Source organism: Orcinus orca, chromosome 15, assembly GCF_937001465.1.
Source record: "Orcinus orca chromosome 15, mOrcOrc1.1, whole genome shotgun sequence".
Lineage (NCBI taxonomy): Eukaryota > Metazoa > Chordata > Mammalia > Artiodactyla > Delphinidae > Orcinus > Orcinus orca.
Window position 1 is genome coordinate 86,235,334 of NC_064573.1, and position 18,423 is coordinate 86,253,756.

Genomic DNA, 18,423 nt, shown 5'->3' on the forward strand with positions numbered 1-18,423 from the left:
GAGTGTTTCTTGTTTGTTTTTTTGGTTTGTTTTTGTTTTTGTTTTGCGGTACGCGGGCCTCTCACTGTTGTGGCCTCTTGCGGAGCGCAGGCTCAGCGGCATGTGGGATCTTCCCGGACCGGGGCACGAACCCGCGTCCCCTGCATCGGCAGGCGGACTCTCAACCACTGCGCCACCAGGGAAGCCCCCTGTGATTGTTTCTTAATCGAGGCACCAGGGGAGCTCTGTTCTCCCACAGCATGGCTGCACTTGTGTCGTAAAACAGCCTGCAGTACCTTCTTTTCTGTAGAAACCACGTCCACGCCTAAAGCAAGCTCCCTGCCTAGCCAGCTCAGGTATTGCTTTAAAAGACTCAAGCTTCAAACCAAGAGAAAGAGGACTGTGGTTGAATCCAATGCTGGTTGCTTCATTTCTGCCCCAAGTTCAACTCTAAAAAAGGCCAGCTGGCGTTGGGCAGATACCTCCGCGGTCCACTGGGGTCAGCCGAGCTACCCCGGTTCTGAGAGCCTGAGAAAATGAGGCTGTTTGACAACCGCCTCCCTCAGGGAGCACATGCCATGGTGTCGGCAGAGCTAAGAGGCCGTGTTGGGGGCACCACTGGGTCCCATTTCCCCGGGACTGTCCTGCTTTTAAAACTGGAATCCTCTCAGGAGAAACAGGCTGCTTGGCCACCTGGTAGACATAAGTGACTCCAACTATCATTAAAAACTTTCCGTTGGTCACTTCAGGCGATCAGGGCCTCATGGTGTCAAAATGTCTCTTTTATTGTAAATGTAAGACTCAAATACGACCTCGCCTAGGGAGGGACACAGCTCCAGTATTGCCAGACCCTGAAAAAAATCGGGAGGTTCCTCAAGGACGTCTGCTCTCCTTCCTGCATCAGCGCTGCCCTTCCCGCCAAGCCCACCTACCCTTGGGATGTGAACGTGGGACCCCACTGAATGAGTCTGTAGGTGTCTGACCTCTGACTCCCTAGGATGGGTGTCAGCTCCATGCTGCAAATAAGGTCCCAAGGGAGATGAGTGTGCACCATTTTAAATAAGGTGCTGCCTTTTTACGGTGATGTGAGCCTCTCAGACTGCCAGGTGGACAAAACAATATCTTTCCAGATAGACAGTCTGTAGTTCTTCCTTCCTGCTAAAATGATCAAGTAGAACAAGGGTAGCTTGGCTGTTGGACGCTGGTCCCCTGATTCATGTCACGTGCACTTATTGAGCTCCTGCTGTGTGCCTGGTTTGGGGAACATACAAAGAATGGAGTAATTAACAAGACCTCAAGGTGCGGCCGGTCAGAGGGTGGAAGCAGAGAAGGGGGCAGTTAGTTAAGCACAGGACGGCAGGGGGATCAGGGGGGGTGGGCAGTGCCTTCACCCCCCGTTGCTCTATGTTCCCACCAGCTCGTCCACGCTCACCTGTAGACTCCAGCCAGACTGATGGCCTCTCAGAACACAAGGCTCTGAAGAAACAAACTGTCCTTTCCCGTAAGTGAGTAGATCTTGACTAATATTACGGTTGACCCTGTACAACGCGGGGGTTAGGGCCCCGACCCTCCCTGCACTGGAAAGTCCAAGTAGACCTTCCAGTCCACCCTTCTTATCCGTGATTCCCAATCAGTGGATTCAACCAACCCTGGATCTTGCAAGACTGTAGTATTTACCTTGGAAAAAATCCGCGTATAAGTGGACCCTTGCAGTTCAAACACATGTTGTTGAAGGGTCAACTGTAATATTTATTAGCATTAATCTTTATTGTGATCAACAATAGTGTATTAACATTATTTGAATAATATTAACAATAACTACGAGAATAGTAATAATGAGACTCCATTTAACAAGTCTGGGTCAGACTGAGTATTAAACATCCTTAGTGTGTGTTGTTATTCACTCACAACAACAATCTGAGGCATGTGTGTTTCCCCCCATATCAGAGGTGAGGAAACAGGCTCAGAGCATCCTTCTCAAGGTCAAGACTAGGAACTAGCAGAGCCACACTCAAACCCGTGACCGTATCTCCAAAAACTGTGGTCTTATTACACTAATACAAGTGTCACATATATTTTCTTGTGTTAAAAATGTAATCAAACTGACCGAAAAAAAGCAATTCAGGCTCATGACACAAAATCTAGAAAAGTAGAAGAAATAAAGAAAAAAAATGCCTCTGGTTCCTCCTCCCAGAAATAAAAATTAATAACTCATCTTACACACGCTTCAGTTTTTTTTCAAATGGTGGACATAATTTTGCACGGTCCTATTCATATTTTGAAAGTATACTGTTATAAACGTGACTTTTAAATTATTTTTCCCCTTTTAAAAGTAGCCCAAGAGCATTGTAAACAGTTTATAAAAATGACCGAATTCACCCCCGTCGGAGCTTTCAGTCGGAGGTGATAGGGCTCCCACGTGCATGGGACAGACGGTGGGCTGCATGAGGGGACCCCTCGGGGCAGGGGGAAACTGGGCACTAAAATCCAGCCCAATCTTTGCTTGTCAATATACCTGCACCTGGAGGAGAAGCTTACGGCTCTCCTTTGAACAAGAATACCATCTGCTTGCCAAGCGGGCAGCCTGGGCTGCACTTTGCAAGTGGAGGCTACAGTTTACATCTTGCCCTTAACGGCAAACGGAGCCCTGGAAGATGAGGTGAAAGGAATCAAGGTGATGGCCAGCCTGCTTCAGTGAGTAGCCTGCCTTCTATGACGGTGATGAAGGAGTCGCTCATACAGACGAACTGTTCCATGGCTAATAATGACACAAGCGGCCTAAAGGCCACAGAACAGCTGTTTCAGGGCACTGGAGAGCACCTGCAGTTGAGACAGGCTGGGACCTGGGACCCGGGGCCTCTTGCTGCAGGGCTTGCACCTGGACACACGTCTCCTCCAGTAACAGAATACAAAGAAACTATAAGGGACTAAAGATAACTGCGTGCATGAGCAATTGGGGCAAATTATGGACAAGATACAAAAAGACCAAAAAAAAAAAAATCCAACTGCCGCTTCTGAAGAGCCAGGAGCAAAAGCGGGGGGTTGGGAGCCAACGCAGGGCCGCGCATGCCCCCTGCACTCAACACCACCAAAGCGGGGGGCAGACCACCTGAGCCACGCCTCCAGCCCGACCCCTGGACACACCCCTCCCCTCACCCCATATAATGAGCCAGCTGCCCCCCGCCCTCGGGGAGTGAGCGAGCAAGGGAAGCTGTTACTGGTTCCCGCTCCCCCCGCTGCAGCAGGGGCCCCAGTAAAGCCTGGCCTGAATTTCTTGTCTGGCCTCTGATCAATTTCTATTGATTAAGGAGGCCAAGATCCCTGGTCGGTACCACGGTGATGGAGACCGGAGGGCAAAGATCCCAGGGAGCGGGGCCGGGCACAGAGGTGAGCCCACATTGGCCACCAAGCTCTCTCCTTGGGGTGTTGTCCACGCACACTGTATTGCTCAGAGGCTGAACCAAACATGACAGCCCAGAGCTTGCAATAGGCTTACCGGGCTGGATGGACAAATACTCTGTCCAGGACACTGGAGGCAACAGGGAACTGAGGGTCTGAAATTCCTGAAATAAGAGATTTGCAGGGAAGTGAGTCCAGTAAACAATTTCCTCTTCAGGAAATTTCCAGCTTCTCAGCTGGACGGGAAGCTAAGAAAGCGAGACAGGGAGGTGTTAAAGGCGAAGCTGTTATGTGGGTGACCTCCTAGGACTCTTTGGTTCAGGGCCACCCCGGGAGGATGTAAATTCCCAGGCACTCCCTGGCGTCTGTGCAAGGCAGCAAAGTGGGATTTGGTAAGAAGAAGCCTCAGGTGCTGGATCTCGGAAAGGAAAGCAGGTGAAATCGGGCACACGCGGGATGGTGCCCAGAGACAGGGATCCAGGCACTCTCCATTGTATTAATCAAATCTTCACACAGACCTTTGCAAAAGTTTCAACTATGGCGGAAGAGTGGTAGCTGGGGCAGGGACAGCTCTGATGCGACACTCAAGGTGGCCAGGGAGGTCAGAGCAGACCACTCTGAGGACATGTGGCCTGAAGCATGGGATTCCCTAGAGGCGTTAGGATGTGATCTAGATAAAACACCGACAGAGGGAAGCACAGGTGCAAAGACCCTGCACAGGGAGGTGAGCGCACGGCAAGGACCAGCCACTGAAAAACATGTGGCTGGAGAGATTGCTTTCCCAGCAGCACGGAAACGGGTTCATGCATATAAAAATTCACTCTCTCGGGCTTCCCTGGTGGCGCAGTGGTTGAGAGTCTGCCTGCCGATGCAGGGGACACGGGTTCGTGCCCCGGTCCGGGAAGATCCCACACGCCGCGGAGTGGCTGGGCCTGTGAGCCATGGCCGCTGAGCCTGCGCGTCCGGAGCCTGTGCTCCGCAACAGGAGAGGCCACAACAGTGAGAGGCCCGCGTACCGCAAAAAAAAAAAAAAAATTCACTCTCTCTTCCCTCACAACTGTGGAGGACACAGCTCTACTGGGGACAGAGGCCAGAGGCCCAGATAATATATTGGCTTTTAAAATGCACATGTTTTCCAAGTTCTTTATTCAAACCTTTGGCCAAATAATAATGTTTTGGATTGCTCTCTGCATCTCAAAATTTCCACCTGGAAGAAGCTAAAATTGGGTGGTTTTCCTAAGTAAGTTCTTCTAAACACCAAACAAATAAACAGAAACCCCAAGGGCTGTGACAGTCACCTCCTGCTGTAGGAGTTCTCTGAGGTGGAGATGCTCACTTAAACGTTTGGATCTGCAAATGAACTTACTTACAAAACAAACAGACTTACAAACATAGAAGACAAACATATGGTTATCAAAGGGGAAAGCGGGGGAGGGATAAATTAGGAGTATGGGTTTAACAGATACACACTACTATATATAAAGTAGATAACCGGGACTTCCCTGGTGATGCAGTAGATAAGACTCTGTGCTCCTATGCAGGGAGCCCAGGTTTGATCCCTTGGTCAGGGAACTAGATCCCACATGCATGCCACAACTAAGAGTTTGCATGCCACATCTAAGGAGGCCGGGTGCCACAACTGGCAAGCCGCAAGTAAGGAACCTGCCTGCCTCAACTGAGACCCGACACAACCAAATAAATAAATTAATAAATACTTTTTAAAAATAGATAACCAACAAGAATTTACCGTGTAGCACAGGGAACTACATTCAGTATCTTGTAATAACCTATAGTGGAAAATAATCTGAAAAAGAATATATGTGTGTGTATATATATATCTGAATCACTTTGCTGTACACCTGAAACTAACACAATATTGTAAATCAACAATAGCTCAATAACTGAATAAATAAATTTGGATCAAGACTTTACAGAGTAGAACTAGGAGAAGAAGAAAGTCAGGTCATCCTGTTACCATTCTCTTTGAGACAGAACATTAGGTAATGTTTCAAAGAATGAAGCAAATTATGGCTTTGTTTTTCAATTTATATTCTACCGACCAAAATGTTCTGTCCAAAAAGCCCTTTTTTTCCTCTGTCAAAGAGGGCATTTGGGTGGAAAGAAATTACCAGACTGTGAAATTTCATTGATTTAAAAACTTGAGGTTAACTTTGGGGTCCAGATTTACATTTTCTCTCATTTATGTTGTCCTCTAAGTGAAGGGTGGGTTTGGAAGAGCCAGGCCGTGTTGAACGGTGAGATCTCAGGATGCTGTGACTTTCAGAGCTGCCTTCAGCCGTGGAAAGAGAGAGTCATTACATGAAATGACTGGATATAGTCAGGAAAACCGGGGCACAGACAGGATGAAATTCATTCATCTGTCCGTTCAATAAATACTGAGAACTTTCTATGAATAAGACACTCGTCTATGTAGTTGGAACAGTAGACAAGTAGACGAGAGGAATATACTTGGAAAGTATATTCTTAGAGGGAAAATAGATAAACGTGAGCTAAATCAATGAGATGCTATCAGACTGTGAAAACACGGTGCTATGAAGGAAATAAACAGAGCCGTGAGGAGTCATTGGACGCCATGCGTGGAAGGGCACTACTTTCCACAGGGTAGGTGTAAGACAACATTTAAGCGGAGAATTTAGGAATAAACCCAGCTATCCCTGGGTAACAGGGTTCCAGACAAAGAGAACGGTAGGTGCAAAAGCCTGAAGCAAGAATAAGCGGATGGCTGTATTAGATAACTAGAAAAATGCCAGCATGGCTGCAAGGCAGAGGTTGCAGGATGAAGTGGTGGAGGATGATGCCAGCCCAGAATGGCATAGGAAGGGGAGCGGGCAACGTGGAGGCCTCTGGAGGCTTCTGAACAGGAGAGTGAACGTCCCTGAATCGTGCTGAAGAGATTGGTAGCATCATTGTGAGAGGAGAGCTTTGGGGAGAGCATCCCATCCGGATGGGGCTCATTCCACCCTGTGCTGCCTTCCTTCTTTTTCTCCTCTCACTTCCCCAGGTCCATTTCGGTGCCTCCTTGGAAGGAGCTATTGCAAAATTAATCACTCGCTCCCACATCCTTGTCCCAGATTTTGCATCCGGAGGAACTCAATCTGAGATGTAAGACCAGCAGGATTTGCTAATAGGTCACATCTAGGGTTGAGGAAAAGGAACGATTCTGGGATTTGTACTTGTGCAATTGGCAGATAGTCTATCCATTTACTAAGATGATGCTTGAAAAATTAAAAAAAAAAACTCCAACAAATGACATCTGTAGAAATTCCGTGGAGGTTTGAAGCCCAATCGTAGCAGAATGCTGGTTCTGTGTGGGATCAGGATCGCAGTATCAGGGCTGTGAAGCCAGCGTAAAGCAGCCGTCAGCCCTCTTCAACGTGTCGGTGTTTCTGCTGTGTGTTTTGCCTGTTTTTCTGGTTTTTTTTTTTTTTTTTTTGGCTACGCGGGCCTCTCACTGTTGCGGCCTCTCCCGTTGCGGAGCACAGGCTCCGGACGCGCAGGCTCAGCGGCCATGGCTCACGGGCCCAGCCGCTCCGCGGCACGTGGGATCTTCCCGGACCGGGGCACGAACCCGTGTCCCCTGCATCGGAGGCGGACTCTCAACCACTGCACCACCAGGGAAGCCCTTGTCTGGTGTTTGAATAAGTAGTATTCTTCTCTCTCCATCTCCCCTTGGATCTTTTTACCCGGTATAAATGAAGCGCCTTATCCCAGTGGAGTCCACAATCAGTTTCACACCCAGGAAAACAAACACAAATTGCTGCAGACCCTGCAGTTACATAAAAATTTTAGGACTAGGATGACTGGGATGCAAAGCAGTGTTTCAACACCTACGAGGCATTTTCCAATAAAGGAAGATCAATTACATGAAAAAGAAAATTGTAAGGGGGCTTCCCTGGTGGCGCAGTGGTTAAGAATCCGCCTGCCAACGCAGGGGACACGGGTTCGAGCCCTGGTCCGGGAAGATCCCACATGCCGTGGAGCAACTAAGCCCGTGCACCACAGCTACTGAGGCTGTGCCCTAGAGCCCGTGCGCCACAACTACTGAAGCCCGTGCGCCACTACTATTGAAGCCCACACACTCTAGGGCCTGTGCTCTGCAACCAGAGAAGCCACCGCAATGATAAGCCTGCACAGCGCAACAAAGAGTAGCCCCTGCTCACCGCAACTAGAGAAAGCCCACGTGCAGCAACGAAGACCGAACGCAGCCAAAAAAAAGAAAACAAGTTAAAAAAAAAAGTTGTAATCACCCAGAGTCAAAGTTCAGAAGTAGCAAATGAGATGATGTTCCTCGTTTCTACCCTAAATCACTCTTCCCTGTTTGTATCAAGGACACTCGTGGCCTCGGGTGGACATGGAAAGTTCTAGAATCTTCTGCTTCTTAATAACTGATTTAAATAATAAATAAACGACTTTATATAGTAAAAGCAAATGGGCTTCCAATTTAAACAACCTCAAGATACAAAAATTTATTTCTGGTGGAATGGCTTTTAGGCCACAAACTCAGGTCTGTAAAGTAATATCATTTTCTCGTTTATTTTCTGTAACTGAAATTAATTTTTCTCATGAAGTCTTTTACCTTTAGGGACAAGAGTTTAATTTCAAGCAATTCGGATTCTCCTCCTTGCTCCCCAAGGATGCATCTAAGTTCCAATAGGCTGAAGTAGTGCCATGAAATTATCCTGGGAGTGGGGCATGGGGACCATATCTAGTAGGGCCCCCTGTCCATGCAGGGGTCATTCCAACACAACCTTCCTCTAGGTCCAGCTCACGTTCAACTTACTCCCAAACTGCTCTAGAATTCCCCAGGATCATTCTAGGGCCCCTACTCCTTACCAGGTCTGAGGAAAACCTAGTGGGGCTATGAAGACTACTCCCCACTTCCACGCCACTCGTGCATGCATCAAAATCCTTTGCAACAAACCACTTTGGGGGGTAAGGGAAGTCTTTGAGGTAGGTGTTTAGGTATATCTGCCTTAACAGAAATTAAATGATGGTAGAAAAGCTAAGATGCGTGTCTCACAGACTTGAGTTGAAATATTGAAATCTGTATTTGCTACATTTAATTTTTTAACATGGCATTAATCAGTCTCCTTCCTCAAAGCTTTGCTCTACAAAAGGACCCACCAGAAGAGTCTTCAAAGAGGAAACATACATGCCATGTTTCGATTTTGCCCTACACACAATATTCAGGAACGCTGCAGTATACAGAGCAAAGTACACAGAGTTACAGCAGGCAGGTGGAAGCACAAGGTGGATTCTAGATAGTCAATGCACGTTGGCATGTTTACCCTTAGCTCAACGCTTAACATATAGGATGCCTCAGGAGACCTGAATGAATGGGCAAAAGGCGAAATGAGAGCCAGTCTAGGTAAGCCGTTGGCCCCCGATTAATGTTTTTGTCGAACATTTGTGGGAGTCTGATACAATACGTCCTTTCTTCTCGCACATGGTGGTCAAGGCAAAGAGTCAGGAATCAGACAGACCTGGTGCAAATCTGATTCTGCCACTTGCACGGGTTAGAATGTACAACTCAATCCTGAAAGAAATCATTGTTTTGCACAAACTTATAAATGCCACCATTATGTTTGATTTGTAATTTCAGTTGGGTATGGCCCAAATTAACCTTCCTTGTTATTTTTAAGGAAGACATACTGATGTCTCAGGTATAATGACGATGGTGATGATGATGATGATAACAATAATAATAATAACAACTTCTGGGAGTCTGAATAATGGCTCCCCAAAGATGCTGACATCCGAATTCTTAGAAGCTGTGAAAACTTTAACTTATTTGACAAAAGGGACTTTGCAAATGTGATTAAGGATCTGGAGATGGAATTGAAACAGGAGGGAAGGGGGCGGGGCACAACCTTTAAAAGAATGATACAGCCATAGGACATAACATAGACTGGTTAGAACCAGCTAGGTCCAAGATGGGAGAGGATTCGACTTCCGGTGGACCTGGAGCCTCATTATACGCTCATCGTAATGCATCAGCATCTATATGACACACCCACCAGCGCCATGACAGCTCTGAGGCCGACCATAAAAGGCCAGAAAGTGGGCGGTGGCTACATTCTTGGGAATCCCCACCCGTTCCCCGAAATACTTGGAATAATCCTCCACTCATTGGCCTATGAAACTACCCAGCCCATAAAAACTAACCACTCCGTATTGTGCAACCTCTCGCCTTCTGAGATGGCCCACACTCTGTGTTTCTCCCAAGGCCATTCTTGCCTTTTGAGACGGACTGCGTTCTGTCTATGGAATGTGTACCTCTCTAAATAAATCCACTTCTTACCTATCACTTTGTCTCTCACTGAATTCTTTCTGCCATAAGACTTAAAGAACCTGAGCCTCATTAAATCCTGAGACCAGGTGTGTGATCTCAATTAAAAGACCATGGGTTCAAGTCCCAGTCTGAGTTTGCACGGTTTTAGAAAGTACTACCCAGGATTATCCAAGTGGGTTCAATGCCATTGCAAGGGTCCTTCTAAGGGAAAGAGGGAGACGGAAGGGATACAGAGAAAAGGATGTGACAGGGAAGCAGAGGTCAGAGCAATGCAAACAAAAGGTCATGAGCTAAGGAATGCAAGGCTTCCTCTAGAAGGCAAAAGAAGCAAGAAAACGATTCTCCCCTGCAGTTTCCAGAAGGAACACAGCCCTGCCTACACCTTGACGTGAGGACTTCTGAGCTCCCGAAATATAAAAAACAGAACCAAAACATTTGCGTTGTTTTAAGCCACAAAGTGTGTCACTTGTTACAGCAGCGAGAGGAAACTCATACGTGGCCTCGTAGGGTTGTTATGAAGATTCGATGCTAATAGAACAACGAACATTGAAAACTGCGTATGTATTGGGTCTGTTCCAAGTGCTTTAAACATATTAACTCATTTATTCCCTAGAACAAACCTATGGGGTAAGAGCATTACTAGTGCCACCCTTTTGCATATGAGAAAAGTGAATCACCAAGAGGCCCAGCTGCTTCGCGAGAGTCATCTGTCTGTTTAGGGGGTAAAGTCAGCACCGGAACTGGGCATCCTGGAGCCAGTGCTAAGCCCCTAACCACGGCACCGCACTGCCCCTCACGCAGAACAGCATGCAAGCCAGCTGCTTAGCACCGCGTGCCTGATGAGTGTTAAATAAATGTGAGCTATTCGTGAGTTTGATCTGATGTCTCTGAAACACTCTGTAAAAACCAGGTGTGCCACTCGAGCTCCCTGGCAGTGCACCTGGCAACAGCCCCAGCTGTTAGGATCATTGAGCCCACTGTTTGGGAAAGATCTTAAGCTCCATTTCAATTCTGAAATAAAAGGTCAGAACCAAAGAGTCAGCCACAGAGAGGCTACCGGTGCGAATCTCCACGTAATTGCAAACCTGCCCTGTGGGCCCCCTCCCATCTTCCCTCCCTCCCCTAATCTGACACCCTGCGTCATGTTCTTGAATCTATTTTCTCTCTTTGGTTAATTAAAGACAAGCAGATTGTAGGAAGAGTCCTGCTTCTTCTTGAGCGACCAATGAGATGACCACTCCTCTTAGCCAACAAACAACACTCCTGCCCCCCAGGGCTGCTGAGGTCCCCAGGCTGCTCTGGCCAGGTGGGCAGGTACTGGGCCACCAGATGGTGAGGGAGTGAGAAAAGGACTGGAGAAGCTGAGGGCTCTGTTTTCTAGACTGCTCCCTCTGTCTGTGTGTCTGAGACAATTCTGTGTGTCCAGAGTTTGGGCAGACCACATATATGCTACATTGCCAGTCATGCCTGCCCTGACACATACATAATAACACAGATCCACCTGTTCTTGCTTCCTGCTCCAACATGCTAAGGACAGACTGTTGGGAAAGTACAGACGCTGGATTGGAGAAGTTATGACTGTCCCAATGGCATGGAGAGGACGTGGAATTCTAACCATAGATCAAGGAGAGGGTTGTGGCGGGGGGACCCGGTACAGCTCAAAAGTCTGACGCCCCTGGATTTAAAGCCTGGATCAGTAATTTCCTAATTCAGGGGGACCCTTGGCAAGGGAGACAGAGATTCTGTCCTTATTCCCTCTTGGGTATCCTGTGCTTTGCACATAGCAGTTTCTCAGTAAATATGTTGCCTGTATGAATAGATAAGAGACATTTCACGGTGCTCTTAGACTAGCACTGTCTATTAAAAACAAAATGTAAGCCATATATGTAAGTTAAAATTTTCTGGAGGCCACATTTTAAAAAGTAAAAAAAAAAATTAATTAATTTAAATATTTTATTTAAGCCAATTTACCTAAATTATTATCCTTTTGACATGTAATCAAATAAAAATTTGTCAATGGATATTTTGTATTTTTGGAGCAAATCTCCCAAATCCAGGCAATCCTGTGTAAATACAGGAAATCCCTAGTAAAATCCTGAGAGCACATCTCAGTTTGGACTCACCACATGCAACGTGCTCAGTAGTATTTGAAGGGGTTTGGAGTATGCCATGCCAATCATTTTGAGGTGAAGATAATTAAAAAGAAGCAAAACTCTCTGCCCTCTCCCTCTCTACCAGGAAGGGCGGGAAGATTCTGAATCACCGGACACAACTCTAGATAGAATCTTATCAGCCCAGAGACAGCACCAGGGAAATCTACATAACAAACCTTACTAACTAGCCCTTTTCTCCCATGAATTTCCTCTATATATTCACCTTCAAACAACGTGCCACCTTTGGAAGCTCAAAGTCCCTTTTCTTTGTCTTGTCACTTCTATACAAAATGACTGTGCTTTTATTAAGATGCTTTAGTAGCCCAAGTTCTAACCACCCTTTTGAATTACTCGTCACTGAGTTCTTCCCTGCGTATGTGCAATGAGCACGTGAATAAACTTCTGTTTGTTTTTCTCTTGGTCTAGTTCGCAAGGCTCCCGCCAAAGAACCGAGGCATCTGCAGTCACATCCCGTTTGCTCCTGACCCCAATCTATGCACACAGGTCTGAATTTTTAAGCGTGCCCACAGAATGAGGGCTTTTTGTCCGATTCAACCTGTGCCTGCATTTCTAAAGAGCTGACTTTATGACTGCCAAAGGGGAGCCTCTGTAGCTTGGTGATTTCTCCTCATTTGGAGCAATTTAATGAAAAATGTAGAAATTCCTAATGCAACCGCGAGAATAGATCAGAGAAGATAAAGGAGAACGGTAGCCCAAAGGTCTCTTTTCTCATTAGCCAAGCATATTCTGCAGGTTTAGAGAAGGCATTCTCTCCTATTTGGTCTCGACTAGTTTATCTCCCTTCCCAGTTGAATAAAGTAACTCGTCTTAGTTACTTATTATTACTTTTCATTGAGCGGAAGAGAGAAGGGGGAATGCCAGGCCATTCAGACTTGGGGAGCAGAGAAAGAAGGATGGTATTTAACGAGAACTCAGGGATGCCCAAGAATTTCTCTCCCAGCCATCTCTTCCCTGCTTCCTTGCTGTTTTCATCTGTTGACCAGTTACTAACTGGCAAAAGAAGACACATAAAAAATCAATAAACATCTCAGAAATGGTCAAATGATTGCAAACGAAAGCAGTCTATCATCTGTCCTCTTCCAAATTGGCAATGATTGGTGTTGCAATTGTTTTACTGAAGTCACTCCAAATAGAGGGGGTTGTGGAGAGAGACGAATGTCACCAAACAGGATGGTGGGTGTTTAAATGTTATAAAATATCTGGAGAGCAACTGGCCAATTTTTTAAATGTGGATAAGCTGTTCCCAAACATGGATCGACTGCCAAAGAGAAGCAGACATACGAAGAAAAGCAAAGGCTCGGGCTTCCCTGGTGGCGCAGTGGTTGAGAGTCCGCCTGCCAATGCAGGGGACACAGGTTCGAGCCCCGGTCCGGGAGGATCCCACATGCCACGGAGCAACTAAGCCTGTGCGCCGCAACTACTGAGCCTGCGCTCTAGAGCCCATGAGCCATAACTACTGAGTCCACGTGCCACAACTACTGAAGCCCGCACGCCCAGAGCCCATGCTCTGCAACAAGAGAAGCCACCGCAATGAGAAGCCCGCATCTGCTCACGGCAACTAGAGAAAGCCCGCACACAGCAACTAAGACCCAACGCAGCCAAAAATAAATAAATAAAATAAATTTATGAAAAAAAAAAAAAGAAAGAAGGGCTTCCCTGGTGGCGCAGTGGTTGAGAGTCCGCCTGCCGACGCAGGGGACACGGGTCCGTGCCCCGGTCCGGGAGGATCCCACATGCCGCGGAGCGGCTGGGCCCGTGAGCCATGGCCGCTGAGCCTGCGCGTCCGGAGCCTGTGCTCTGCAACGGGAGAGGCCACAACAGTGAGAGGTCCGCTTACCACAAAAAAAAAAAAAGCAAAGACTAATAAAAGTAAGCAGATGAATTGACCAGGTAGGAAACCAAGATAATTCAGAGAACAGAAGAGAGCTTAAAAAAATCCTAATTATCATCTTCAAATCAACTACCCAGAAAACAAGAATGTGATAAAGAAGCAATCAGGGAACAACAACCAGAAAAGTGCTCTTGGAAATTTAAAAGAAGATTTACTGAAACTAAACTGAAAATTAAGTTGGATGGCTGGAAGAAGAACTGGAGGAATTTTCCCAGAATATACAGCAAGGCAGCAGCTATGAAGAGCTCAAGAGACACTAGACCTAGTGGAAGGGAGAAAAATATCAAAGAAATAATAAAAATTTCCAGAGCAATAGAAAGACATGAATCTTAGAATAAGAGAATTTGTCTCATGGAAACACAACATGTTTTTAAAACACCCACATCTAACACATCCTCATGAGATTTAAGAACTTTCAAGATAAAGAGAATATACTAAGAGCTCCAAGAGAGAAAGAATTCACTTATAAAGGAATTCAGAATCAAGCTTGCATCAAACTTATCATGAATGGTGCTCAATGCTACAAAAATGTGGAATAATTCTTTCAAAGTCTAAGTAAATATATATAAAATAGATAACCAACAAGGACCTACTGTATAGCACAGGGAACTATACTCAATATCTTGTAATAACCTATAATGGAAAAGAATCTGAAAAAGAATAAATATATATGTATGTATAACTGAATCACTTTGCTGTACACTTGAAACTAACACAGAGAATTCCCTGGTGGTCCAGTGTTTAGGACTCGGCACTGTCACTGCCAGGGGCCTGAGTCTGATCTCTGGGTGGGAAACTAACATCCCACAAGCCATGCCACGTGGCCAAAAACAAAAAGAAACTAACGCAACATTGTAAATCAATTATATTTCAATAAAACTTCTTTTTTTAAGTCCAAGTAAAAATCTCTTTGAACCTAGGTAGTTAAGCCTTGCCAAACGATCATGTAAGAGTGAGGACAGAGTAAGTTCATTTTCAGATATGAAAAGACTCCCAAACCGAGCACATTATTGAAGATGTAAGTTGTGGATGAAAATGAGGGTGAAAAGCCCAAAGATGTGGGACCCAAGAAATGGGAGAACCAATCAGGGCGTCCACTGGAAAGAAAACTGCAGAATCTCTGCAGTAGCGGGAGGGAGCATTCATTCCAATTAAGCAAGAGGTCAGTGCCTCACTGGGGAATTTCTTCAAGAAGAAAAATGGAAGGATTTATTTCAGGAGATGGAATGAGGGGAAAACTGGAAGATCTTAGCAACAGGATGTACATGTACAGCTTTTTACATGTCAATCATAGCTCAATAAAGTAGTGTTTAAAAAAAATAAGAAGGAGGACTTCCCTGGTGTCTCAGTGGTTAAGAATCCTCCTGCCAATGCAGGGGACACAGGTTCGAGCCCTGGTCCGGGAAGATTCCACATGCCGCGGAGCAGCTAAGCCCATGCGCCACAACTACTGAGCCTGCGCTCTAGAGCCTGCATGCCACAACTACTGAGCCCACGTGCCACAACTACTGAGCCCACGTGCCACAACTACTGAAGCCCGCGCACCTAGAGCCCATGGTCTGCAACAAGAGAAGCCACCGCAATGAGAAGCCCACGCACTGCAACGAAGAGTAGCCCCGCTCGCTGCAGGTAGAGAAAGCCCGCGTGCAGCAGTGAAGACCCAACGCAGGGAAAAAAAAGAAAAAAAAAAAGGAAAACAGGTATTCACACAAAAACTTGTATATGAATGTTCATATCATCGCTATTTACAATAGCTAAAAGATGAAAGCAACCCAAATGTCCATCAACAGATCAATAGATGAACAAAATGTCCACACAATGGAATATTAAACAGCCATGAAAAGAAATCCGATTCTGATACATGCTACGACATGGATGAACCTTGAAACTATGATGTCAATTGAAAGAAGGCAGACTCAAAAGGACTTACATTGTATGATTCCATTTATAGGAAGTCAAGAATAAGCAAAACCATAGAGACAGAAATTAAGTAGTTGTTGCTTGGGGCTGAGGAAAATGGGGACAAGAAAGCCAAAGGGTATGGGGTTTCTTTGGGGGGGGGTGACGAAAATGTTCTAAAATTGATTGTGGTGACGGTTGCCCAACTCTGTGGATACAGTGAAAACCACTGAATTGTACACTTTAAAAAAAGAAGAAAAGCTGACTGACTCAGGGCACCTACTAGCTGAGTGGCCGTTAGCAAATTCCTCAATGACTTTTATCCTCAGTTTGCTCAGCTGTAAAATGGGAGGATGCCTGACTTCAATGTCACTGAGAAGATTTTTCTCATCTTGCGCAGGCAAAACACTTGGCGCAGCACCCAGTTCTTCTAAGGGACTCAGTGGAGAGCGATGTTAAAACGGAACAGGACCCTATGATCCATGCCCCTACCCCCATGTCCTCAGCCTGCCTTTTGTCTGTGGAAAAACTTTAGCCAAAGGATAAGTTTAACCAGAGAAGTGAGAAACTGTAGAAACAAAGGAAAACAGTCCAACAAGACTAAATTATAATAGTTTAGTCACTAAGCATAGTCAAGGACCTTTAGTTCCTCCTCAAGGGCTATAGATAATATTCTGAGCCATGTCCTAGGAGCTGTTTTGCAGATACTGAAACCCCCATCAGGTGGAAGATGTTAACTGCGTGATGACCAGACTGTAGCCATGACATAAGCTGCCACAATTCTGAGAACTGGCCTCAAAGAAATGGAGACAAACCGACCCTGGAACTGAAGATTAACTGTACCTAAAACAATCAAGATGACACTGGTCAGACCACTGATGACCAGTTTCAAGATGCCTGTTGGAGCTACCTGTGCTGGTTCTGCATGTAGCCCCCTCCCTCCGTCTATAAAAGCGCTTGCCCACCTATTGGGCTGGGGTGGGTCTGCCTTTGGACAGGCATCCGCCCTTCTCCCTGCCCCCCATCCAAAATAAAGCAAACTTTCCTTTCCACCAACCTGGCCTCTTTATTGGCTTTTGAGCAGCGAGTAGGACCCCACTTTCGGTTACAATGTTATTAGTAAAATTCCTAATTTCAACAACTACGAATCACTTGTTTGTTCTTTTTCCTTTATTGTGTTGAGACTAGATCAGAAGATGCGAAGGTGGGTCCCGGGAATATAGGCATGTCTATGGGCTGGGAATTGTCTTTGAGGATCCGTGTTCAGCAAATTCTACCATTTCGTCTTTGTTCCTGGGAAGAAAGATTGAAGGAGAGGTACCTCCCGCGGGACTTGTCAGACGCCGGTGCCCGGCTGGCTCAGGTTGACAAGTGGAGCGCGTGTCTGCTGTACTAGTTTCCACTTTGCTGGGAGCCTGCAAAGGGGAATGCACTGTTTGCTAATGTTTCAGTTTTCGCAAATGATCACACTCGGCTCTCCCTCAAGAGCAGAAAAATCAACCTCAGTTCAGTGCACCCTTGGCCCAAAGTGTCAACTCGGGATCTTTTGATCCATCAGAATGAGCTTTTCCATCAGAAACGACGGTTTTCTGCTTCTCCCTTGGGAAGAGACCTATACCCTCTTGGGGAAACCGCTGATTTTTCCATCAGTAGCGCCGGCTGATGTTTTCCCCCTTTCTTTAGCTCTGCAAACAATTAATCCGGCAAGAGATGTGGTGGTCTTCTATGAGCTGACCACCTTCGATTGGACCGAGAGCCCGTGAATTCTGGCAAAATGCCACTGCTTCCCAGCCATGCTCATCACCGAATGAGTGTGACAGGCAGATACGATCATGTTCTAGGTCAAGGAGGATCTGAGAAGGCCATTTAAATGACCCAGCTGTGAGAAGAGGTCTCCAAAAACAGGGGACCAGACCATTAGCTTTAGCAGTGAGCAAACAGAAAGCCCAGCAGTACCCTCACACCTAAGCAAGGTAGGCCCCACACTGCACAGGTCCCCTGTCTGGCTCTCCTCTGCCTGTGTATTATTACAGACCTGGATCCCTCCCAGGGAAGGAGGCTATTATGGGATGAATTGTATCCTCCCCCAGATTCATATGTTGAAGCCCTAACCCCCAATCTCTCAGAATGTGTTTGTATTCAAAGATAGGACCTTTAAAGAGAAGATTGAGTTAAATGAGGCTCTTAGGTTGGGCCCTACTCCAACGTGACTGGTGTCCTTATAAGGAGAGACAATTTGGTCAAAGAGACACCAGGGGTGGGCACACACAGAGGGAAGATGACGTGAAGACCGGGCAAGAAGGAGGCTGTCTGCAAAGCAAGGAGAGAGGCCTCAGAGGAAACCAAACCTGTCAAGACCTTGATCTTGGACTTGCAGCCTCCAGAACTGTGAAGAGATTAACTTTTTTTTTTTGGCCGCACGACGTGGCATGTGGGATCTTAGTTCTCCAACCAGGGATTGAACCCGTGCCCCCTGCAGTGGAAGCGTGGAAAAATCAACCTCAGTTCAGTGCACCCTTGGCCCAAACTATCAACTCCGGATATTCTGGTCAATCAAAAAGAGCTTTTCTATCAGAAACGACAGTTTTCTGCTTCTCCCTTGTGAAGAGAACTATACCCTCTCTGGGAAACTGCTGCTTTTCCCATCAAAGCAGCGTCCTAACCACTGGACCACCAGGGAATTCCCAAGAAATTAATTTTTGTGGTTTAACCCAGCCAGCCTTTGGTATTTTATTATGGCAGCCTGAGGAAATTAATGCCAATGGGAC

At 46.3% G+C, this 18,423-nt stretch overlaps 1 protein-coding gene across 5 annotated transcripts in view; it reads right to left on the reverse strand.

Annotated features, from left to right (window-relative positions):
* The window catches only part of SLC15A4 (solute carrier family 15 member 4), a 118,955-nt gene that overhangs the window by 29,681 nt on the left and 70,851 nt on the right, over positions 1 to 18,423 (reverse strand). Inside the window, exon 8 of one of the 5 annotated variants that reach the window (XM_033440672.2) lies at positions 14,721 to 17,070. The exons of the other annotated variants lie outside the window; for them this stretch is intronic. Within the exon in view, the coding sequence (XP_033296563.1) occupies positions 17,048 to 17,070 (23 nt within the window). The 3' untranslated portion in view covers positions 14,721 to 17,047. Of the gene's footprint in view, positions 1 to 14,720; positions 17,071 to 18,423 lie in introns of those variants that run through there. 5 annotated transcript variants of the gene reach the window in all.